Below are 27191 nucleotides of genomic sequence, written 5' to 3'. Positions count from 1 at the left end.
CTACTTTGGGGTTGTCTGGATGGTAGGTCAGGATAAATGGTATCCTTTCAGCCTTTTCCCTCTTTCCATATTTAAGTAGGTCGTCGCGGTTTGTTTGTTTAGCCCTTTGGGTTGCCTCCTCAACCTTCATAGAACTGATTGGATGTCAAAGAAGCTATACAGAAGCCCGGTCGCAGAACACTTCTCCTCCCCTGGCCAAACTTTCAGTGATATAACACTTATTGCAATTGCTTACAAACCCAACTTGCGTCCCTAAACCAGGAACGAAAAGGAATCTTACTGGATAGTTAAAAAGTTAAAAGGTTGAATTCCTGTAGAAATAACCATGCAAAGTTTCGCAAACATAACCGGTTTTTTTTTTTGTTTTATTTGTTTGTCCTGTCTATGTTTTGTATTTGCCGTTGAAAAAGACTCATTAAGGAGTCTAAAGGGCTCAGGCTAGCTAGATACTAATTTCGCACTGTTCGTTGTCAGTTTATTTTATTTATCTTAATCAATCCCTGACACACGTGATCCCTTGCTGGATCCAATGCACTTGAAATGATTGTTATTCGCCATACGATTTTTATTCTTTATATATATATATATATATATATATATATATATATATATATATATATATATATATATATATAACCATTTTTAGAACTCGTCTTATTGAAGACACTCATTCACGCGCTACGTAACATATTCACTTGACTTATCATTTAATCTGACCCAGGATGGCATAGTGTCATAGACTCATTGTGTACAATATACATTATTGCTTAAACGAATCAAATACAACGGACGTTTACAGTTTTCTTTTCGACTGAAATAATGCTTACATTTTTTATTTGACAACATGACAGCTAAAATATATTCTGGGTTTAGTTATTGGGCTTAAATGATCAATGTTCTTTACATTTCCCATGCTGTATAGTTAAAGCTACGATTACGAGATTTCGGGATTATTTTCATGAGTTATGACAGGACAATACACGTTGCATTCTCATATATTAGAACCAAACAGGCAATGTGATTACAGCACTAGACACGTTGGGACCAATTAGCCTATAACTATAGGACTAAATACATTAATTCTTAGACGCTAGGACCAAACAAACTACTGTATTGTAGAAATGCACAAACTGCATTCTCAGACACTAGGACAAAACAGACTATCGTATTATAGGACTAAACACATTACATTCACAGATACTAGGACCAAACATACTATGGTATTATAGGACTACACACAATGGGATTAAATAGCCAATAGTATTGTACAATATTGGGACCAAACAACCAGTAGAATTATATGACTTTACAAAATTAATATTCAGAAACTAAGACCAAACAGTCAATATTATGACAGGACAAGACACCTTAGGACCAAGTAGCCTATAGTACAATAGGACAACACACATTACGTTCTCCAACACTAGGACCAAACAGTCTCTTTACTAGCTGAATTCTTTCAATAAATTTGTTCAGGTAACAAATGTCGATATACAAGTGCTCGATGCTTCTGAGTCACTATATATGCACTCTATCTAAGTCAATGTACATGTGAACAATTTCGTATTCGAAAGGTTTAACCAAATTTTAGTTTGATTAGTAAGTACCTTTAAGTTATAGAGCACAGCTTAGTAGCTCTCAACTTTATTTTAAGAATGAAAGTGTTTATTATAAGATTATTCGGAGCATAACTTACGGTGGTATTCCCATGTGCAATGTAGTCGAAACAGTTTTAAAGCTGAAAAATTCTCCGAAATCAATAAAAAAAGAAAAGGGATAAAAACATCTTAACGTTAAGTTTAGATCATGCCCGCAATCACATATCTTTTAACTTTACTTCAGCATTCGGAAATAATTTTTACAAAATATCAAAAATATTTTTATTGTGTTGAAATGAAATATTTGGGATTCACATGTGGCATCTTTTTTGACAGATTTTCACTGAAATGTGCTTTTGTCTACAAAGCTACAATAATTGATGTTTGAACAAGAAACTCATTCAGCGGGTATTGAGAAGTAATTTTATGTTCTTGGCGTTGTTATTGTTTTATACATTGCTTTTTGTGTTTGTTTTTTTTTAATTAAGAGGAAATGAAGCCGTATTCACAAGTAGATTAGCTTATCCGCACAGGCTTGAAAGCCCGAAGTTCCAAAATGAAAGATTTTTTAAAAAAATTACAAACTGAAAGAAATCAATGCCTGAATGTTGTCTTTAGATGGTGTTTGCCCTTTTGTTTTTAAGGTATAGTCATTCATGTATGAAAGCAAAACGGCTTATATTGGATAAATTATAAACATAAATCATTTATTTAAAAACTGATCAAGCAGCTTTTGACAAGTTAAAAGAAACTACTTGAAAAGTAACAGTGACCAAACATGTTGCCTGACTGGCATAATTTGGACAATATTAGGGTCGGGGTATCAAATGTTGTATGTACTTATGATATTAGTTTATAACTTTCACTAATTAAGTTATCTTATAAATTAGAATAATAATTTGACTAATATCACAAAAATAAGTTTACTAATTAATTTAAAAAGAACAGGCATTAAGAAATTTTTTTCAATACATTATGATTTCTTATTTATAGAATATTTATTTATATTATTGTAACTATTGTGCAGATCATAATTTATATTATATAATTTGAGTCCTGATGGAATATTGAACAATCCTTAATAGTATATCAAGGTATAATGTATTAAAAATAATACATTATACATCATAAAACAAATAATACAACTTTTTTATTCATAAAGTTCTGATATAATAATCAGTAGAGATATATGCATATTTAAGATCCAGTTTTATGTATTCTTATGTATTAAAATGTCATTTAGCCATACTATATAAGCATTTTTCCATGTCAATTATTTGTTAAAGATAAAAACAAATACGTATGGTAACAATTTAAGCCTTGATGTCAACTTGTTTATGTCATGATGTTTTTACCATTTATTACTTAGAAACTGAATGTATTTAATGACGTAAACAATGATATTGAGTTCAGTTTAAATTCAGTTTGATAAAGCAAAAAGGTGAAACCGGTCACACATTCTACGCGTTGGTGTTGTTTATTTTTGTTTATATATATATATATATATATATATATATATATATATATATATATATATATATATATATATATATCGAATGTAGGGTTACAAACCCAGGGTCATTATTTTTGTTTTATGCAAACTGCACCGCCAGTATCAGACGTGTATGAGAATAAAAGGGGGTAAATACACTTTAATGGCATGTATGAAAATACTTGGCGTATAACTTAAACAGCTATTCGACCGCTCCAAGGAAGCGGTTTACATATTCTGTGTCTGAAATGCACAATGTAATTGGTTGTTCAACACGTTCAGAATCTGTATTACTGAACAACCAAATTTATTTACATGCAACTGTGTATGTATTTATCTATAAAAACCAACATTTCAGCATCAAAATTAAACTGCTGACGGCGCTAAAGATGTACAGTTATTTGATTATGAGATAGTGCGTATCTCAGTTGTATGCCGGTCTTGTTAAAACACATTTACTAGGCTAGAAACTTCAAAGATGAGTGTAAGATATGATTTTCGACGAAAATAATTCACAATTTCAGCAGGTTACATAGACATTAATGTTCAGCCTTAACAGAGAGCCTTTTTCTGCTTGTTTGTCCCTTTACAGTAAAGCCCTACGTGTTCCAAGTGAGTTAATTTGGAGACCATGTACTCCATATGGAGGTTTCGGGGCATCGTTATGGATCTTATTTCGTAAACACTCACTTGACATCTGCCCCATTTTGAAAAATGATACAGTTGTGGAAGTAAAGGCTGTCTTGAGATAGTCATGTTTATTCAAAAGTGCCTCTTAATGAACCATTCGCAGTGACATACAATACATCTTATTTGCTGGCATACGTTCTAACACTAGGCAGGTGCGTGATCTTTATCAACATATAACGTAATTCGACATGGGATCTGTTCAGTCTGATTTCTTAATTTGAATCTTGTGCTTTTTAGTAAATAATGACATTTCTTAGTTAAAACTATGTAAATAATACCTCCCAGTGCTACTGAAATATCTTCAAGCAATGGTAGAGAAGATAAAGTCATTATATATTTAGAATCACGATGAAACATTCCATACGCGTGAAATATTCAGGATAAGTCGTGTTAGTGAAAACAAGGTAATATGAAATGGGATGGTTTCCTTTGGATTAGACAGATAGGTCTTTCTTTCTGGCTTGAAATTTATAGGACATGTAAACATTCATCCTTGTTATAAAATATTTCTTTCTTCTTAAAATTCGATAACAGTTTAACCTTGCAAAAATATGCCCCAAACATACATACCTAAGGTAAACATAAGATGTATTTTAGGAATTCCGCAAAAACAAAAACGTGTAGAAATATTATATTTAAGAAAATCTCCACCAGGTCTTTGATTTTCCAGATTTCTTTGCAGGAACAGAAACCATGGTAATCCTTTACATGTACAAGCCTATAGTATGTACCGTGTATCTGGATTACTATGCTACGACTGAAGCTGTTCTCTGATGACGAATTTACTGACGGCGAATGAACACACACACACACACACACACACACACACATAAGTAAGACATCAGGGCCTAATATTTCGCGCTAATCAAACTATTCATCTAGAAAATGAACAACCTACGTCCACTAAACAACAACACTGCCGAATTATTTTCTTATGTGAATGGCATGGGGATATGCAAACAACAGTTAAAATTATGGGAAAAGGAAAGAAGAGAATGAAAAAGTTCTTAACTCATGTAAACTACCTGTCGAGATTTTGTTGTTGTCAGGCTTGCAAAGTACTGTTTATATATATATATATATATATATATATATATATATATATATATATATATATATATATATATATATATATATATATATATAAGAATCAGAAAAGGGGCGATCTTTGTAATTACATGTTGTTCGCACAGAGAAGCGAATCGTTTTGGCCTGGCTACATCATATATGTAAGTGGTGCATGAAATTGTACTGCACTCTATCGTATCGTTTTTTAAAACACTTCCTGTTTTTGAGTGTGTGAGAATGTATTTCAACGTGTATTCTAGTACAGTGCATGTTATTGGTTTTTCATGCATAGTTATATAAGCTCTGTGAAAGCTAGTTTATTTTTGTTTTTGTTTTTTAATAATACATCGTAAAATAAACTCTGTGAAAGATTTTATAATACAAAGTTATATAAGATCTGTGAAAGTTTTAGTCCAAATTGAATTTGACATTAGATACCCAGATTAAAATTATGTCAGTGAAGGTTAGAGGTATACACATGTCAAATTTCAAAATATATTTTTCATTGGGTCAAACAAAATAATACTTCAATAATATATTTAAAAGATACACATTGCAGAGTTGAGGTTGCATGGTATTGTGAGGATGAAGATCAGATAATGAATGCGTTTAGCAATAAATCTAACAATATTGTCGGTGCTGTTATCCTGTTTAAAACAATGTTTACATCTTTAGTCATAGATACCGAAATAACTGCCAGGGCAGTTGCATTCTCTTGGAGGTATCAGTTAATGGAGAGAGACTTACGTTTGTGAATTTTTACGGTCATAATGATGTTGACATTTTGTTTAGACATTTGAAAGATAATAGAATAAAATTGATTAATGCCTCTGTTATCAGTTGTTATGTCCGTAATGTTGTTCAGGACACAGAACTTGACTCATGTGATATTGTACAGGATGAACACTCCATGGCTCTAACATGCGTCCTGGACATAACAAATTAGCTTGATTTACTAGGTCCGTGGAGAACAGTCAATCCTGTCAGTAGTTTATTTAGCTAAGGACGCGTTTTTAAATTCAATAGACTCATTATATGTAACACGTGTCATTCAGGTATAGACTCATTGACTATAACATGTGCCATTCAGTAATGGACTCACTGGGCTATAATACATGCCATTCAGGTATGGACTCATTGGGCTATAACACGTGCCATTCGTAATGGATTCATTGGGCACGTGGTATTTAGTAATAAGATTCAAATGGTCGATATATGCATGATTTAGGTTTTGGTAACGGAAGTTCAATTCCAGATTATTAAAAATAAAACGAATATATTCATTTCGTAAAGGAAAATGGATGACCAACACTGTTGAAGAATACTCTTATAAAGGTGATAAAAGCAACCCACTTCCGTTGAAGCCAACTCAGTTAATTATTGATTATTTGTTTGAAATTCTTAAAATAGTTATAAGATCAGGACCAGTAGGTATTCGCAAACTAATACAAAACAGGAGAAACAAAAGTTCAGGACACTTCAAGGAAAAATACAAAACTTACCAAACAACAGTGAATCAAAGAATGACTCTACTATTATGGGAGTACTGAACAAAACTCGACCAGATTTAGAAGAATTGTGGTAGCCACGGCATGGAAGTTGTGTTGTTCAAATCATAGGCAAGGTAGTATCAATTTGGAGAAATATTCAAAATAAGTTCTTAATCTTTAAAAGAGAAATTACATTAAACAATAATATATTTTATTTGTTGAAGACGGAACAAGAGTAAGAAACCAAAAACTGTATTGGATCATAAGAAATATTTTCACGAAAATTATACAAAAGCATAAACAAAATTAATTTGCAAAGTCATAATCGTTTTTTTAACTATGATCAAAAACTTAGAGATTGAAAGGAACTCGCATGAGCGTAAGTTAACACAGGAGGAATGCATTTCAGCGCTGAAAAACACGAAATGATGAAACTAGTCCCGGACGTTTTGAATTTACAACTGAATTTTACAAAGTCACCCGGAACGATGTAGGGATTTTTGCCTCTGTGTCTTTAGACTCTGGATACAATATGAAGTATCTGTGAGAATGTCACTCCCATGGAATCATAACTTGAATTCCAGAAGAAAAGAAAAACACAAAATTTGAAATACATTTTTGAAAATGTAGATCCTATCTCAGTCGTAATGTAGATTACAAGACTGCTGACGCATCTAGTGTTAATAATTATCAGCTGCAGTCAAAGTGGTTTCATGAATTGGAGATGTGTTTGGTCAAAATACAAGAATTTTGTATGACCTGATATACTATTTTGTCCCATATTGAGAGAGTTTGAAAATGCATGGGACTCTATTGAACTGGACTTTGCGAGAATGTTCTGATATCTTGTAACTATTGAAAATCCATTTGTCGGTGATTCAGGGTATTTTGAAATAAATAAAGTAGTTATATTAATAATAATAGACATTTATATCCACCTTTTTAATTTAGAGAGAGGCTGTCGTCATGGAGATTCTTTTGTACTCAACTTATTAATAATAACAATTGAATTTCTTGCAATGGGTCTTAAAAAGTATGTAAATATTCATGCACATTCTATGATGAAAAGGAGTTCAAATTAGAGCGGTTTTGTGATGATACCTTTATACTTTTAGATGGTTCTTCGTTGCCCTTTCAGACAACCGTGCAGATTTTTAATGACTCTATATTGGCGTCAGGTCTGCGGTGTCATATTTTTAAAACAAAAAGCTATCTGAATAGAAGATAATTGAATTGAAAACAAAGCATGTATAGAAATTGATAATATCTTGTTATTGTGCGTTGTAAGATTACTAGGAGTGGAGTTTTCTTTAAACTTGGATGATACAGCAAAAATTAATAATTCAAAGAGTCGAAGGAAGAACAGGATTTGCTTGCCTGAGCTGGAGGATCAGAAGAAATTGGAAAACTTATTTTGATAAAATTATTGATTTTGTATAAATCCGTTAATCGTTTTTTCATTTTAACAAAATTTTCCACCCTTTATAGAAAACGAACCGAATAAATCACAGTTTCAGTTTATTTTTGGTAGTAAAATTGAGATGGTTAAAAAGGATACCTTTATAACTTCTTTAAGGAAGAGAGATTAAATATGATTCACTTACCCCCATTTACTTGTTATACAAACACTTCGTGGATCAGGCGTGTTTTGGTAAACGAATATGGTGACACAAATTGGTCTCTGAACAGTATTTGAAACATTTGGATGTACATAGTTATTTAAACTAGGAAAAGGAATTTGAAAAAGATTTTTAAATCCATTAAAATACGTTTACATTGTACGATATTGTTTATGTTTTAACACTGTGGAAAGATGAACCATCTACTTTTCATGAATACGTGTTTGTGTTTTAACACTGTGGAAAGATGAACCATCCACTTTTCATGTTATACTTGTTTGAGTTTGTGTTCATGAATACTAATTTTTGTTTTAACCCTGTGGAAAGATGAACCATCTACTTTTAATGAATACTTGTTTGTGTTTTAACACTGTGAAAAGATGAACCATCTACTTTTCATGTTATACTTGTTTGTGTTTGTATTCATGAATACTTGTTTATGTTTCAACACTGTGGAAAGATGAACCATCTACTTTTGATGAATACTGGTTTGTGTTTTAACACTGTAGAAAGATGAACCATATACTTTTGATGAATACTTGTTTGTGTTTTAACACTGTGAATATATGAATCATTTACTTCTCATGTTATACGTGTTTGTGTTTGTGTTCATGAATACTTGTTTATGTTTTAACACTGTGGAAAGATGAACCATCTACTTTTGATGAATACTTGTCTGTGTTTTAACACTGTGGAAAGATGAACCATCTACTTTTGATGAATACTTGTTTGTGTTTTAACACTGTGGAAAGATGAACCATCTACTTTTGATGAAATACTTGTTTATGTTTTAACACGGTGAAAATATGAACCATTTACTTTTGATGAAATACTTGTTTGTGTTTGTGTTCATGAATACTTGTTTATGTTTTAATACTGCGGAAAGATGAACCATCTCCTTTTGATGAAATAGTTGTTTGTGTTTGTGTTCATGAATACTTGTTTATGTTTTAACACTGGAAAGATGAACTATCTACTTTTGATGAATACTTGTTTGTGTTTTAACACTGTGAAAATATGAACCATCTACTTTTCATGTCATACTTGTTTGTGTTTGTGTTCATGAATACTTGTTTATGTTTTATCACTGTGGAAAGATGAATCATCTACTTTTGATGAATATTTGTTTATGTTTTAACACTGAAAAGATGAACCATCTAGTTTTGGTGAATATGTGTTTGTGTTTTAACACTGGAAAGATGAACCATCTACTTTTGGTGAATACTTGTTTGTATTTTAACACTGTGGAAAGATGAACTATCTACTTTTGGTGAATACTTGTTTGTTTTTTAACACTGTGAAAAGATGAACCATCTACTTTTGGTGAATACTTGTTTGTGTTTTAACACTGTGGAAAGATGAACCATCTACTTTTGATGAATACTTGTTTGTGTTTTCACACTGTGGAAAGATGAACTATCTACTTTTGGTGAATACTTGTTTGTGTTTTAACACTGTGAAAAGATGAACCGTCTACTTTTGATGAATACTTGTTTGTGTTTTAACACTGTGGAAAGATGAACCATCCACTTTTGATGAATACTTGTTTGTGTTTTCACACTGTGGAAAGATGAACTATCTACTTTTGGTGAATACTTGTTTGTGTTTTAACACTGTGGAAAGATGAACCATCTACTTTTGATGAATACTTGTTTCAAGGTATTTTAAACTTAGATAATAGTTTATTTCAAATCATACTCAAGATGGAGAACAACGTGTTTTGTGCTTATTCAAAATCTTTATGGAACGCAATGATTTTTATTTAACTTTAATGACGGGCATCCACGCTCCCCCCCCCCCCCCCGAAAAAAAGAAACTTTCCTCAAATCAATAATTTTGTACATTAATTTGCTCTTCTCCCAAAGATATCAGCAAAGTTGGAAAGAAAATTAGACATGTTTTTGAAAGTCGAAATATTTTTCAGGCAGATGTCGACAAAACTTCACTCATTAGTGTTAGAGAAGAGTATATTTATTTATTCATTCCCGTTGATTGGACCAGAGACATAAAAAGCATTTTGAGTATTATCCCATGTTGATATGACATTCCATTCAGGACGAGTAGCGATAAGATGACTGCCGTGTCGGCCATATTGGACCATTTTCACATAGGACATAGTACACATCATGAGAAGTCTTTTAGTAAAATGTTGATATGACCATCCGTTTAGAAGGCGTAGCGATAACAATAAACTTAAGATGACCCTCTTGTTGGCCGTATTGGACATTAGATCGACACCATGTTCATTTAGGACCAGTTATGCGTCATAACAAGTCTTTTAATCAATGTCCCATGTTGATATAAACATTGATGTCACCAATAGGCTGTGGACGGAAACCATGTTTGGCGATATCAGCGCCACCTTTGACCGGATATTACAATATGTACTAGATGTAATATCTCCCTGGAAACTTATTCGTGGAGGAGATTTTAAAGGAAATACGTCATGAGAATGTTCTATCGGGATAATGAAGAGAAATAATAATGACAGTAATAATAATTCATATAAAGAGTATTTTAATATTTACTTCGGATACATATTGTCGGTACAATTGCGAACGGGCAGTAGATGCAAAAGGCATTTGCACCATGTGACTTAGCGGGTTAGTCCCAGGCACCACCCCCACCCCAGGGTTGAGGCCATCTGTAACATTTAAAGTACTGTCTTGCTCCAGCCAGCCTACCATATTAAGCCACTCGCTTTTATCATACAGGTGTATAATGCACTAGCCTTATACTGATAGTATTAACGTAAATCCATTTAACTTTACAAGCAGAACTGCCGGTTTGTAATGATATAGGTTATCTAAATGCAAGTCTTCTGTACATGCTGTGAGTTTCATCCGGTAATTGCTGCTTTCTCTGTCTGTCAGAAGTTTAACCGCAACTCCATTTTATTAGTGCTTGTTGATAGATCGCTTACCGAACTAAGTTTGTGGCGTTGTAACAATTTTAACAGTTTTTGGCCTGCTAACTTTGGAGTGAAATTGTGTTTTTAAAGAAGAATGGGATAAAGGTAAAATACTTCAAGTAGACATGGCGATGCAAGACAAACAGAGGTGGGCTTGACCGAAACTAGGTAGTAAAGCACTCTGTGGGAAAAGCTGTTGGTGAGTATTGTGGCATGCATAAGACAGAGTTTACCAGATGAATTAGAATATACTCATGTTTAAAATGTGTCACTGGAACATGGACCAATTATAGGATATGTGTGAGTTGCGTTGGTAATCATGAGACAGGAAGAGAGCAGAATGCAGAGCAAGGAAACAGTTTGCTAATGCTATCCGTGAGCTACAGTCAACGTTAAAAAAAAGCAACCCTGTCTCCCAAATTAGAAAATCAGGATTCTAGGTGTACAGCTTAAAGTAAGCACCACCAAAAACGCCTTTTAGTTAATAGGGTTACACTTTGGAGCTAACTGAGAGGAGAGAAAACATAAGATACATAAGACGAATTGTTTGCGATATCTGCAAGCGGTACTCTATAACCAGTTCCGACCCCCAGACGGCGAGCGCGACAAGCGCTTGATACGTGTTTCACACCATCGAATGGGCAATGGGTGCCTCAACCTGAACCACCGATTGACTCGAGACCAGAACAACAGCAGATCGAGCTTCGCGATGACGTTCTAAGAATAATTCTCGAAACGTATTCATTTTCCCAGCTGTCGACACTCATTCCAGCACCCCGCGTAAGTTGCAAGCGACGTGTGCAAGCTAGGCAACGGAAACTGCCATACTGTGTAGAGCGACAGGGTAGAGTCAACGCGTTTGTAAAAGACTATCGCGCCACTGTGCCTGAAAAATACGAGCTAGAAGACACCTTGACATTATTTAATATTATATTGCTTTGGGTACACATTATCTTCTCGAGCGGCTCAGGAACCTTGATGACCATACGTTTAGCTCCATTCTAATTGCACAGCCAAAGAAAGCCATGCCTTGCGTAGCAAACGTTTACGATAGAGAAACTAAGATGACAACCACAAAGGTGATGACTTGGTTTAGTAGCGACGCTGTAATCGTACTTGGTAGCGATGAGATCGAACAGATGGTTGCCCACATTAATTACCTCACACTTAGAAACATCAAAAGTACATGTCTGAGGGGTCTGCATGGGTATTTGCCTGTTGCAAAGTGCTTGACCTTAGAGTGTTAAGGCATCGTCCGTTTTGTGGTTGAAGCTACATTCCAACGACAAACTATATACCGTGACGGTCACTTTGTAATGTAAAAACAATACAATAAGTTTTTGGTGTGGGCTATTCTGTCGGCTCTATACCCAGAAAACGATAGACATGTTGGCCAACCAGGTAAGTACCGACATCAACTGCATGACTTGATAGGCATTTACGTTCCTGTCTAGGTTATGATATTACAAAGTTTGAGACCTGCGACGAAACTAACGCGGTTAATGTATTTGGTTGGGAAAATGGGCTCTACCACTCTCTGTGGTCCGGCTGCTGTTTGCCAAAACGGCAGGCACCGAAGGAGAATCCGCAGTGGAAAGCTATTCTCTCATGATGAAAAACCTAAGCCGTATTGTACGCAACCACAGCCAAACGGAGTACAGAATGCACGTTTGCCGCTTGTACCGACACATTTTCAGCCTGTTTGACTTACGGGAAACCTACACTAAAGATTGGGGCAGTATATGTGAAAAACCATATAGCGTGACTTTACCAGAGCTAGTGAGAAACATTTGAGTCTCTCAGAAAAACCAGCGAAAGTTGCGTGTCCCATACACCGTCTATGGGGATTTTGAGGCAATGAACGTGTCAAAAAAAGGCCCTACCGGCAATCGACACAAAAACGACACGCACAAAATCGCTGACCAGGTTCAATATAGCTTCTGTAAAGCGATTGTCCGCTGCAACGAAATATGTAAAGACCCATTATTATACCTGGGTGAAGTCGGTGTGGCGAATTGTATTAGGTACCTGGAGGCGGAATTTGAAGCGAAAAGAGAGGCTGTTTGAAATTGGGCTGGGATGATGCATAACGAAGACGACTGGAAGAATTGTCAGGAAGCCGAAGACTGTCATACATGTGACGGATAGCTGTGGGTGCACAGGTTGAAAGGCCACTGCCAGATTACCGGAAAATATCGCGGATCTGCAAATTATGCATGTATTCTCAAGCTGCTCACCTGCCCAGAAACAAATTGCCTATTGTGATCCATAGTCAGCTCGGCTACGATGGACATCTGACCTCGGAGGTCATATAATAGCATTGACGGAAAGATTAGCGCAAATACGTTATTTGAATGGGCCTCAACCCTTACGAATAAATCGGCAGCTGGTAGAGGCTTGATGAAACACAGCGTCCACCGATGGAGGTCTTTTAAATCCAGCACCCTCAAGATTGGCTCCAAGCGGAAGAATGCGAGCACACGCAAAGCGCGTGGAAGGTATTCAGCTGCCAAAACACTTGATATTAGAACGATCTATACCGAAGACCGATTTGCTTGTTTGAGGCATTTCGGAACACTTCATTGAAAATTACGGTTTCGACCCAGTCCATTACTACATATTTCCGTTCATGGCCGAGGTTACTCTAATGAAAAGACTGGTGCCAAGCTCGAACAGTTTACAGACTTCGACATTCACCTGTTTATTGAGAATGGCACCCGTAATGTCAATTTTAATGGTGAGCAGAAGCACAGCGGAAGCGAATAACCCGATATATAGCGACAACGATAGTGAAAATTACCCAACAAACTATGGCTGGGCCATGATGAAGAGTCTGCCAACTGGTGTTTTAAATTCGTCGACTCATCAGGCGTTAGCGAGAGCATGGATGATTCAATAAAGGGTTACATTCGTCTGGTTGAGCTCGAATACCCAAAGGAGTTTCTTGCCGCGCATTACTACCCGACTCACTGCGCGTTCAAGAAAGCTGGCACAGTAACTAGTGGAGTGGCTCGATGAATAAACTTGGGAAGGGGTGGTAAGTTTAGTGAGTGTATGAAACTATTCCTTAGTCTGCAAAACCAAAGATGAGTTATGTATTCCATTAATTGTACCAAAGCTTGTGCAGGGCGCCTTGCATCCATCTCAACACTGATATCAGGACCAAAGCAAAGACTGAATTAAAAAAGTACTTTTCATACTCATAAACAATCCGCGAAAGTAGATCCGGTGGACCTCCACATACGCAAGTCATGTTAGGCTAGGAATTTAAGCACGTATTCCACAACCTCCTTGGCAGGACCAACCGGTAGCAGTTTGGGTCAGGTGAGGTGTCCGGTTATGGATACGTTGGCGTCGTTGGCAAAGGGTTCTGTCTTCTTGAAACGACTGGTTGATATACAACCGAGGCTGGCGCATACTTGTGCGTGTTCGCCTAACCTTCTCACGCAAACAAGTCGGCCTGGTACACCTAGTTAGTGTCTGCAACATCAAACCTCAGCTGTGAAAAGTTGCGCGCTACGGGTAGATAAATCTACCGCATGGCCTGTTTTTGGAGCCATTCCTCATTAACATCTTTTGAGACTTTGGCGGTTTCTTCCGTCTGTTTGGTAGGTGCTACACCATTCCAGTAACATAGTGGGCTGCAATATATTGTAATAAACTAAGGTATGAGTTATTTGAATTCATGTCTGTTTATAGTTTTGTTATATGTTAACAATTATTTGTTGATTACAGGGAGTCGCTGCTACAAAGATATTTCTCAACCCGAGTAGTTAGCCAATTTCTAGAGCAGGCGTCATGATGTATAACATTCACGAGACTTTATGACAGCGTGGATTATTTTCATAAGATGGACCATCCCTACTTTCTTAACATAAGGAATAGTCTAGATAGATCTAGGTGTACGTGTTTGGTATTTTGAGATGTGAATAACTGCTTGCGTTTGGTGTTTGAGTCGTGTTTTGTATTGCTTAACGTGAAGTACTAATATTCAGCTTAGAAAGTCTTACTGGTGAATCATACAAACGTGACGCAAGACAAAACAAGGCAAGTGAGAAACTATTAGAAAACCATGCAAGTGGCAACTATTAGAAAACCATGCAAGTGAGAAACTATTAGAAAACCATGCAAGTGAGAAATTATTAGAAAACCATGCAAGTGAGAAACTATTAGAGTTTCATGATGAATGGTCATTTGGTTATGTGAGGAAAACTAGTAGTAGTAGTTGCGCTTTTAAGAACCTTTCAGTTCACTAGGAGGCTTGAGATCCTTGGAAGCAGGGGAAACAATCGGACTCAAGTCAGACTCATGCAGGTGCTGATTCGCTTGGTAGGGAGACAGATGTGTGACACAACTTTAGCGTGCTCAAGCGTTAGGTAAAGACTACGTTTCTTACGAAACCGGTCGTCTGAAAATGGTCTGTTTGCCTTAGTAATATAGTCACGAGTATTCACGATAACAACACAGGACTCATTGTCTAATGGCTATATGGTAATTTCCTCCCTTCTCGCAGTTTATTTCAGTGACTGTCTTTCCTTTCAGGCAAACTATCCTTTATGCTTAGGTACTGTTTCGATTTTAAATGCAATTTTCCTCTGAGGACAGAAATGCCTCTGGAATTGGAACTCTATTGGAGGCTAAAACTTATACGCTTTTTGGATAAAATCTAAGGGACTGATCGTTAATGGAATTGTATATATGTTTATGGTGTGCATCAGGGTAGGTTATCGTTTGACCCTTTCGTGACGTAAAAAAGGAAAACCTAAAAGAAACAAACTCGCGAGAAAATTTAATAATTCGCTATAGTCAAATGAAACCAGCTTTCAATCCTGCTTAGAAATTTTTCTGCACTTACTATGAGTAATGATTTTATCAAAAATGTTGTGATGCTAAGGTTTCTTCGTGTAGGCTCTGGAATGGCCTATTTATTTTGCAACCCTTTAGTAATCGGGTTGGCCAACGTAAATAGAAGCACATAAGTTAATTTACTGTAATAACGATTCCACTACTTTAATCATGTTTATTTTGGTTATTCGGGAAACTTGAATTATATGGTTTACGCTAGACAAAAGATAAATTAAAAATATAGCAAGAAAAAAATGCGGGAAAAAGTTAATAAATCAGACCGACATAGAGACAAATCAGAAAGAAAGTAAAAAAAAGATAGACAAATAAACAATGAAAATAAACATGGTTTCTAGTCATTACTTACATATGACAGAAGTCTGCGGTGTTTCATATATATTCGTGTAGAATCAATTTCCAGAAGGGCTGATTTTTCCCAGTTGCTCATAACATCTGATGCTTCATCTATCTGACGTCCTTTTAATTCGGCTGAAAGTTATGAGAAATTATACGGGATGAGGAAGAGGAGGGTGGCAACAATGACGATGATGATGTTAGTGGTGGGTGTCATCATGATGATGAATGCGCTACTGATAATAAGGATGATTATGAGGGCGGTTTTGATGACGACAATAATGATGGAAATGATAACGATTAAGATATCAATAGCGGTGGTGATAACAATAATATAATTAGAATGAGGAGGGGAAGAATAATAAAGACAATGTGATGATAATGATAATGTGAATAAAAAGTATCATTTGCCAATATTTTCTCTTTCTTATGAGAAAATATAAAAAATTTTATATTTTTTTATAATCGATATGGATATCAAATAGAAAATAATTTGAATCCATTTCTTGTTTCTAAACATTTTTTGCTCTAAATCATACTTCATGCTGGTAAATATTATATGAATACTTTCAGGCTCAACATTGCAACGTTCAAAATTATTTATTTATTTATTTATCTATTTATTTACTTATTTATTTATTTTTTTATCATTATTTATATTATTATTATTATTATTATTATTATTATTATTATTATTATTGATAGTAGTAGTAATAGATTTACTTATTTTTATTTATTGATTAATTTTTTTATACATAGACAGGGTATCTACTTAAGCAACCTAGTAACAAAGTGATTAGAGTGAAGTAATCCTTGGTATCCAACCCAGAGAAAACCACAACCATCGGGTGTGCTGGGGCAGAGGATTGGGGTCCAGAACGTCAGAGGCGCAAAGCAAATATATCCTATTTTGCTATGATAACCAATAAATGTAAATAATTCAAGAATGAGCTGTTTTTCTGCAACCAGAGAAACGTGCCAAACACAGACAATGTTTCAATGGCGCCAAATATAGTCTAGTCATCTTGCCTATGCCCGTAAACATGTTTATCAAATTTCGCATGGAAAAAAGATATGTCCTAATATAGATGGATAAGGGGCAGAAATTACCAAATCAATAACATACCACCTGGGTTCACAGCATGGGCATTGCAGTGAACAATTGCTAGAACACGGAGAATTGTACATGAAAAAAGTGGCGATTGTACCTGCAGATGGTGCGTTTAAGAACGGTACTAGTCCATAATAGAGATGTGGTTTGGTAATCCCTTTAGAAATATGCTGTACCAGTCTGTCAGTCTCTCCTTCGTAAACCTGCACTAACTTCACCGCGTCCTTGAGACCGCTGCTGCCTTTAAACATCCTCATGAAGAAAACCTTGTTTGCCGTGGATAAACGAATTACCTGCAAATTAGACAGTAGTTTTACAACGGAAATGTCTTAGATCTTCTGCAAACACACGCAGGTGAATGTATCTGATTACAAAACAATGCCTTAACTCTGTTTCGGACTTGCATGCTGCGATCCATTAATGTAAACGTAGCTGCAAAGCACAAGATCTCTATCTAATGGAAAGAAATTACATACGTGTTGTTTTGTTGTTTCCATCCGCCATCCGTATCATGTTTTAGTTTTGATCGCCATTGTGACGACAGAGAAAATCTCTTGTTCAAAATCTCCATTCACGGGTTGTTTCTTTTGGAAAATGCATTAAATTGAAAAGCATCAATTAAATAAAACCAACATTTTTTTCTTCAAATCAACTATTTATGCACATATGCATCACTGTGTCAGTCATTGTGATTGCATATTTATGTGAGAGATTTATTATTTTTATGCATTTTTATGCTTCTAAGGTTTTTCGTATAAAATAATGTCTCCAATCTTTCCAAGTACACAGTTTGAAAATATGTTCTATATTGCTAATGGAAACGAATTTAAACTGATAAAACAAAAGTATGTGAATTGTTGGCCAGTTTATGGTCGTTGATTCTCCTTGAATTTTATTAATGTACGACATATCGACAAATTTTAAATTTCGTGTTATACTGAATTATCAATTTTCAATCGAGTAATATTTCTATTTAGTAGTATATTGAATTATCAATTTTCTTTCGTACGTACATCTTCATAAGGAGTTTTAATGTTTCCTGGAACGCATTTTGTTGACTACAACAATTCATCAAAAACAAACTATGTTGAATAGATAAACACTTGCTCAATCTAGATAAATGAAATTTGACGGGAAAATACACTCAACCCTCCAACCCACCACCTTAAAATGAATATTATTTGGCTCGGTCGCCAATATCTTTATGAACGAATTTGGTCGTTTTTTTTAATCGCAGTCCACAAAAATGTCTCGAAATAGATGTTTCAATTAAAATAGTTTCTTGTCACCTTAATTTTCTTAGGAACAGCAACATTGTCTGCAATGTCGTCTGCTATTTGTGAGATGAGGCTGCGCGTGATAGGACACTTTCGTGCTTTTTCCGCCACGGATCGACTCGAGAACTGCATTTCCAAAACAATGACATCCTGAGTACCATAAGACAAATCCTTGAGATAATATGAGCCTCGGAAGTATTCGCTGAAGTGCTGGGGAATACCCTCTGCGTCTTCTACCAGTCTAGTTATTTCCGGTCGGAACAGCTTGATGAAAACTAATGTCACATGCTTTCTCGTGAACAAAATTCTTCTCGCGATTTCTGCCTGTAATACAATATATGCCATGTATAGTGTTAGTTTGTATGAAGTAAAAAATAAAATTAAAAAAATAAATTGTCCTTAAAAACTGGGGCGATTGTTGCTGTAAAGATAACAGAAGAACATAGAGTAAAAAAAATCAACAATCATTTGATCTGTCAAATATGTTTCATAACAAATGCAGGGGATAAACACAGACATAAACGAATAGCTCTGACAATAACTGGGACACAAAAGGAATTTGTGTGAAAAGGTATAATCTTTTTCGTCGTTCAATGCCTGATGCTAAAGTGTGGGCATATTCTGTTACGTATAACTGACGCTTAACTTGTTCAAAGTTACCCCGCATTCCTTCTTTTACAAGATCGTTGACAAGATCGTTTACAAGATCGTCTACATGATCGTTTACAAGATCGTTTACAGAGAGCATATTTGCTTTCATTTTAATCGCTTCAATATTAACTGATAAGGCTATAGAAATAAATATTATGCATCATGACTCTATGATCTTAAACTAAGTAACAGAAAAGAACAAAAAACTTGCAAGTTTTGTAAAATTCAACAAATACCTTTTCCTTAGAATACCAACTGAAAATTTAAAAAGAACTTGCAGTATTGTGAATTAAATCACAAATAGGCTTAAACGTTTTATCACAAGTCCAAATGTATAATGTTCCAGCTGAATTCCACTAGTATCCCACATATATTCCAATACTGAATGTGTTGATGTGCCAGTAGTATCGAACGTGGTAATTTGCCAATGGCCTGAAGTGTCATGATGTACTAGCAGTCTTTGATATATCACAATAATATAGCCCAAAAATGTCCTTGTCTGAATTTACCAAATTAATGTTTGTGTTCAAGAATATTCTTGATCAGCATTTTGTAATTCCAGTGAATAGTAATTTGAATAAATAATTCCACCCAAGTGAAAATCTGAACACAACACTCAGACTGATTGTGCATAGAGATGTTAAGGCAAGAATGAGCATCTCCTCAAATACACAACATCATATAAACAGCTAAGACACAAATAAAGAAGCAGAATGAGTCAGAAGTTCACTTCTAGAACATTCTAAGTTGTCAACAAGATAAGGTCTGTTACCAAAATTATAATAAAGAAAATGGCAAACATCAAGTACATCGGGTTTTCCATCGAGTAATACCAATATCCTAGACTCAGATTAAGATAAACATGTTTACTTCCTTCATTTTTAATTTATACTCAGAGAAAAATATTAGCTATTTAATATGTTGCTTACAAAATAAATGTCACTGGTCAGGTACACTGTGCACTTGATTTTGGGTCATGGCTAAATACAAAATTCAATTATACATAACGTATAATCACGGAGGAAAAGCCAAAAGATAGTACAAATTAAATACACCTAACGTAAGAAAATTTCATATAGTAGGCCGACCAGAAGGACGTTTGAAAAAGGCTAAGAAGGCATACCGAAATACAGTCCTGTTGGTTATTGAGAAGTCCCAAATAAGACGCTGCCCTTCCATCACATAGCCCTATTACATTCATAAGCTGTGTGGCATTCTGGATAAACTCTAAGCGGGTGTCATTCAAAAATTTTCTGGATGCTGACTCATTCCCTTTTCTCCTCAGCGTGCTGAAAATTAAGAAAAATATAACTTACGTAATGGTACGGAATGTGTTACTCGTTCGTATTAATATGGTGGTACTTAAGTAAATTCTAAATAATGCAATTTTTTTAAACCATCAGACCTTTAATTTAATGTAATCTGTTGCTTACAATTTTGTTTCATTTAAGAAGTAGTGAAAGACAAATTTGCACAAGTTTAGCATAGCGTTTGCATAGTGATTAGCATAGCGTTTGCATAGTGATTAGCATAGCGTTTGCATAGTGATAAGGAGTGGTTTTTTTCTCCTCCAATACAATTAACGATGGTGCAATACATATCTAAGAAATAAAAATTTATAAAACCCGCTTGGTCAAGTAACCATGTTAGCATTGTCGAAAGAAATGACCACTTATAAAACCCGCTTGGTCAAGTAACCATGTTAGCATTGTCGAAAGAAATGACCACTTATAAAACCCGCTTGGTCAAGTAACCATGTTAGCATTGTCGAAAGAAATGACCACTTATAAAACCCGCACGGATAAGTAACTATTTTGGTATTATCGAAAGCAATAACCACTTATAAAACCCATACGGCCAGGTAACTATTCTGGCAATATCAAAAGAAATGACAACATATAAAACCCGCATGGTCTAGTAACTATTCTGTCGAAATACGAATATTAAAATTATAACAAATAAATACCGATATCTATTGTTGATCAGCAGTTTAAAAGATAGCTATACATTGCCAAAATTTTCAGACTGTCCTTAAAAGTGATGATCAAACTTATGTATTTCTTTATTACATGGGCTAAAGATTTTGTTTATAAATTAAAACAATCCAATATAACCATCGTCGAGTGGTTTACAAATTAAAACAAACCATTACAGTCATCGTTCTGTGGTTTATAAATTGAACAATCCACTATTTTCATCGTCGTGTGGTTTACAAATTAAAACAATCCACTATAGTCATCGTTGGGTGTTTTATAAATTAAAACGCAACAATATAGTCATTGTTGTGTGGTTGATAAATCAAAACAATTCACTATTACCATATTTGTCATGTTTATAAATTAAAACAATTCACTATAACCATCGTTGTGTGGTTTAAAAATTAAAACAATTCACTACAACTATCGTTGTGCGTTTTATAAATTTAAAAAATTCACTATAACCATTGTTGTATGGTTTATAAATTAAAACCATTCACTATAACCGTCCTTGTCTGGTTTATAAATTAAAGCCATTCACTATAACCGTCTTTGTCTGGTTTATAAATTAGAACAATTCACCATAACCATCGTTTTGTAGATAATAAATTAAAACAAACCACTGTAACCGTCGTTGTTTGAACAAAAGCAAACCACCATCACCATCGTTGTGTGGTATAATAGATGTGTACCAGATACAGTTACGGAATCTATTACCAGACCATTTGTATTGCTTCAAACCTTGAAGAACAGATTACGTAAAATACTAGTAATGCCCTTAGTTCCTTTCTCCGGTCTCCATATGAGTAGTAGTCAAATAGACAAAAGAAGAAATGTTGATCTAAATCATCCAAATTACAAATTATTGAATATGGGGCTTTGCCACGGAGCCAGCTGCATGAAGGATAAATCCGGGGCTTTACCACCAAGCTATCTGCATGGGGAATACATATGTTCCTTTACCACCAAGCTATCTGCATGGAGCACAGATCTGTGTCTTTACCAAGTAGCTATCTGCAAGGGGAACATATATGTGGTTTTACTACAGAACTATCTGCATTGTGAATAAAACCGGGGCTTTACCACGGAGCCGTCTGTTAGGGTAATAAATCTGGGGTTTTCTCGGGCAGCTATCTGCATAGAGAATAAATATGTGGCTTTACCACGGAGCTATCTGCGTGGCGAATAACCGGGGGCATTTACCACGGAGCTAAATGCATGAGGGATAAATCTGGGGCTTTATCACGAAGCTATCTGCATGGGGAATAAATATGTTTATTTACCACGAAGCTATCTGCATGATAGATAAATCGGGGGTGGGTGGGGTGGATTTACCACGGAACTATCTGCATGGGGAATAAGTCTGGGTCTTTACCACGGAGCTATAGCACGGCCAATAAATCGGGCTGTACTACGGAGCTATATACATGGAAAATAAATATGGGGCTTTACCAAGGAGACATCTGCATACTAATAAATCTAGGGCGTGCTTAATAAATCTGGGGTTTTTACCACGAAACAATCTGTGGATTTGCTATGAAGCTATCAGCATGGTAAATTAACGTGGGGCTTTACAACCGAGCTGTCTGCATGGTAAATTAATCTGGGGCTTCATCATGGAGCTATCGGCATCGGGAATAAATCTGCAGCTTTACCACGGAAAGATCTGCATGGAAGATAAATCTTTAGCTTTATTACGCAGCTATCTGCATGAGAGATAAATTTGGGGCTTTAAGAGCTCTTTGCAAGGGGAATATATTTAGGGGCTTTAATTAGGAACTATCTGCATGGTGACGAGTCCAACGGTTTTAACGAAGAACTATCTGCATGGGGAATAAATCTGGCTGGGAATGGCATAATCCAGGCTGTGTAGTGTTGCGAAGTCAATAGGCTCCAATACGATTTTTGTATATTCGCGATATTGGTTCGGGTGCGGGAAGCATTTCAAGAAACTGTCAATCCAGGGAAGTTATGCCTCTGTAAACAAATATGCTTCAAGACGTGACATTTATACAAATTTAAAATGCCCCAACTTGAAAGTTTAGTAATTTGATAATTTTGGACTTGCATTATTGACCGACAAGCATTAGGGGATTTACTCGAGCGAATCTGATGAACTGATCGAGAAGCTTTAACGGATCTATATGAGCGAATCTGATTAAACATATGATATAATTTGGACTGGTTATGTTAACAGCTGAAAATAAACAGCGTGTATTTGTGTGCTACACATCTGCACCCATTTCTTTTGGCAGTAAAGTGGGGGAGAAACGGATTTGCTATTGAGCATAACAGGCATGCAAAATTTACTTATTGCAAAATTTTAATCACTTAAATTAAAATGTAGAAATGATAATCATGGTATATTCATATAAAATGCAGTGGACACGTAACAGCTTAACAGTCATGTTCATGTAAACGTTAATAAAATTGCAAAAACATTTCGTTTTGGAATATGTCTGTGCGTATGTATGGAAATGATTTCAGACAATAAGATAAAGTTCGTTTCAGATTTAATTTAAGTCAAACAAATCCGGTCTTGCTATTAGAAAACAGAAAGTATGACTTGGGATCGCAGATTATCTGATATTGATGATATCTGAATTTAGACATGCACAGACAAAAAGAATCCCCCATGATGCAAAGTGACATGATTTCTCTTTGTTTTCGTATTTATTAATTTTATAGGAGGAGACAGATTTTTAGAAGATGCCTGCAAAAGAAGAGAGATTGGTATTTGCTAATGTCTTTTGTTGGAAACAATTGATTATAAGGTGATTTAAACAACTGATTATAAAGTGATTAAAAAAATTGATGACAAAGTGATTTATGAAACTCTTATAAGGTTATTTAATCAATTGATTATAAAGTGATTTAAACAACTGATTATAAAGTGATTTAAAAAATTGATGATAAAGTGATTTATGCAACTGATTATAAGGTTATTTAAACAATTGATTATAAAGTGAATTAAACAATTGATTATAATGTGATTTAATAAGGTGATTTAAACTATTGATTATAAAGTGATTGAATCAATTGATTTTAAAGCGATTTAACCAAATGAGTATAAGTTGATTTAAACAATGGTTTATAGGGTGATTTAACAATTGATTATAAGGTAATTAAAACAACTGATTATAATGTGATTTAAACAATTGATTATAAGGTGATTTAATAAGGTGATTTAAAGATTCGATTATAATGTGATTTAATAAGGTGATTTAAACAATCGATTATAAAGTGATTTAAGCAATTGATTAATAACGTGATTTAAAGATTTGATTATTATGTGATTTAAACAATTGATTATAAGGTGATTTAAACAACTGATTATAAGGTGATTTAACAATTGATTATAAAGTGATTTCAAACAAATGATTATAAAGTGATTTAAAGATTTGATTGTAATGTGATTAATTCAATTGATTCTAAGGTGATTTAATTAACTGATTATAAGGTGATTTAACAACTGATTATAAAGTGATTTAACAATTGATTATAAAATGATTTATACAACTGATTATAAGGTTATTTAACAATTATTACAAAGTGATTTAACAATTGATTATAAAGTGATTTATACAAATGATTTTAACGTGATTTAACAATTGATTATAAAATGATTTATACAAATGATTATTAGGTAATTGAAAATGTTATAGTATATTGAATTCTAACACCATGCTTCTTTGTTAATGTAAAAATGTGCAAACATGTCATCTGATCAGCAATGTGATTTTGATAAAGACTTGGCTGTATTCATCATGAGCAAACTCTGACACTGGCATTTGTCTATCAGATTACAAATTAAATAATATATGCTAAATACATATGCTTATATGTATTAAGATTCAACATAATTACGTACCACATTTCCGTAATAATACTCCCATCAGGATAATGCACAGACCTTCTAGGGCACTCTCCCAGCTGTAGGCTGGAGTGGAATCTACGAATATACTCAAAGGCAGAGAGATCCAATCTGTCATCGCAGGACCTGTCATTTAGAAAAATCAAAAGAGAATTAGATCGTACCTGCAATAATAATTGCAAATAATCTAAGAGAACTATTTTTGGTAACTTATCTTAATCACATATCTAATCTCATATTATAGTGCGCAATAGATATATAAAATAATTACACATTTTGTTTAGCGTTCTACCAGCACATTTTTAGACATATTTCTACGAACACATTTTTGGACGTAATTCTATCAACACATTTTGGACATATTTCTACCAAGACATTTTTTGACGTGTTTGTTGTCTGTAATATTTTATATGCACTCTTAAATAAAAAGGTGTTCATAATTAATGGTCTTTAATGCTCAGTAAAAGAGCGATACGTCATTGGGATAAAATAACTAAGTGCCACAAAACTGATTAAATTCCTTTGAAGGAGTCGTCTCCTTAAACGTCTTGCAAACGATATACTTTACCTATAGAAAAGGGCCGCTCCAGTGGCCTAGTGATCTGAGTGTCCGCCTCGGATGTGGGAGATCGCAGGTTCGAACCCCAGCCACCAAAGACTAATAAAAATGGTACTAAAAGCTGCCTCGCTTGGCGCTCAGCATTAAGATGTTAGTGTTAGGACTGGTCAGGCTGGTGTCAGGATAATGTGACTGGGTGGGACAACATGTTACATGTTTGCGGCGTGATGCCCCAGTGCAAAACATCACTATAAACTACCGCACTGCAGACATAGTAGCGATATGACTGAAAATTGTTAAAGGCTACGTTAAAAATACACACACACACACACACACACACACACACACACACCTATAGAAAGCAGTGATCTCTCCAGAAGATGGCAACTTAAATTCTTAAAAGGCATTGCAATATGATAAAAAATTAATCTTTTAAAAAATCGTTTTACAGATAGAGAAGATCGATGGGATTTAACAAGAAATTTGACCTTGTTCAACTTCAATAATTTGCATGATTCTGAAAAGAATGCGAATCCATTTTATTTAGAAGGGGTGCAAGTAACTGTTTTAAGCAAACATGAGGTTCATGACAGGGAACTATATTCGGAGGTTGAGAATTTCTCCTCTTTGAAGACATTACACACTGTATGCACATAATTAATAAAAAACCATTCCACAATCTTCGCTTCTAAAATTCTTTCTAGGTTTGTATTCATTCTACATCATGTCCAGGTAAACAGGCTATCTAAAAAGAGGAGGACCCCCCCCCCCCCCAGAATAAACATTGTCTTATTTCTTGAAATTATGACAATAACATTAAAAAATGTCAAGAATGATACAACGAGATCGTCAGGACCGGCATACCAAGAACGATAGAACGAGATTATTTTGCCAGCATGTCATGAATGATAGAACGAGAGGACCAGGGCTGGTATGTCCAGTACACGCTATAAGCATTGCTGAAAAACTTTAACCGAAACTTTAACAAAGTGTTCACGACAAAAACGAGGACAAAAGATGACCAGAGCCGGCATGTCCAGATCGATATAACAAAATAGCCAGGACTGGCATGTCAAGTCCACATAAACGTTGCTGAAAAACGTAAACAGAAACGTTTTGTTTTAGCAAAGTATTTACGACAAATACGACTGCACGAGAGCAGCGACTGCTATGTATCGCTTGTCACTAATTTGGGGTCGACAAAAATGTACGCTTATAAGTTTGTTGCTACTCAGGTTTGAAGGACATTGTCTAACCGTTTTCAAAAGAAAAGAATTGTAAATTTATTATTTTGAAGTTTGATATCGATAACTGAACATTAACATTAAAATATTGTTATTCCGTTTTATTTAAAAAGTATGTTAATACGATAGCAAACTGTTTTTTTCTTGGGAAGCAAGCAAAGTCTTTCGATAGTTTGTTTTGTTATGGAATTGTTAAAAAACGTACAAACATCATACAACATACTAGGTTTATTTTTCAATTAGTTCTGATGACACAGCAAAATATCGAGACCTTGAATCTCATTTTGCTATGAAGATCTCTGATATTATTTCTTGCATATGCATTTCCTCCAGATCAACCAACAGAGTAAACGATGTTAAAAAAGCAGACTAATTTCAAGTAAGATTTTTGCCAGACTGTTATACACCATTAAAACTCGGTTCTCAACAAAA

The 27191-nt window shown here is 34.8% G+C and overlaps 1 protein-coding gene across 2 annotated transcripts in view; it reads right to left on the bottom strand.

Moving 5' to 3' along the window:
- Nucleotides 1–27191, bottom strand: part of LOC149798762 (uncharacterized) — a 64484-nt gene that overhangs the window by 4795 nt on the left and 32498 nt on the right. For both annotated transcript variants that reach the window (XM_089957636.1, XM_089957637.1), the window contains exons 2-6: nt 24954–25082; nt 20230–20395; nt 18468–18779; nt 17276–17471; nt 16081–16202 (exon numbers count right to left, since the gene is read on the bottom strand). In XM_089957636.1, the coding sequence (XP_089813762.1) occupies nt 16081–16202; nt 17276–17471; nt 18468–18779; nt 20230–20395; nt 24954–25082 (925 nt within the window). The remainder of the gene's footprint in view (nt 1–16080; nt 16203–17275; nt 17472–18467; nt 18780–20229; nt 20396–24953; nt 25083–27191) is intronic.

Source organism: Sinohyriopsis cumingii, chromosome 5 (genome assembly GCF_028554795.1).
Source record: "Sinohyriopsis cumingii isolate HCF-2022 chromosome 5, ASM2855479v2, whole genome shotgun sequence".
Lineage (NCBI taxonomy): Eukaryota > Metazoa > Mollusca > Bivalvia > Unionida > Unionidae > Sinohyriopsis > Sinohyriopsis cumingii.
This window is presented reverse-complemented; position numbering and strand designations above follow the sequence as displayed.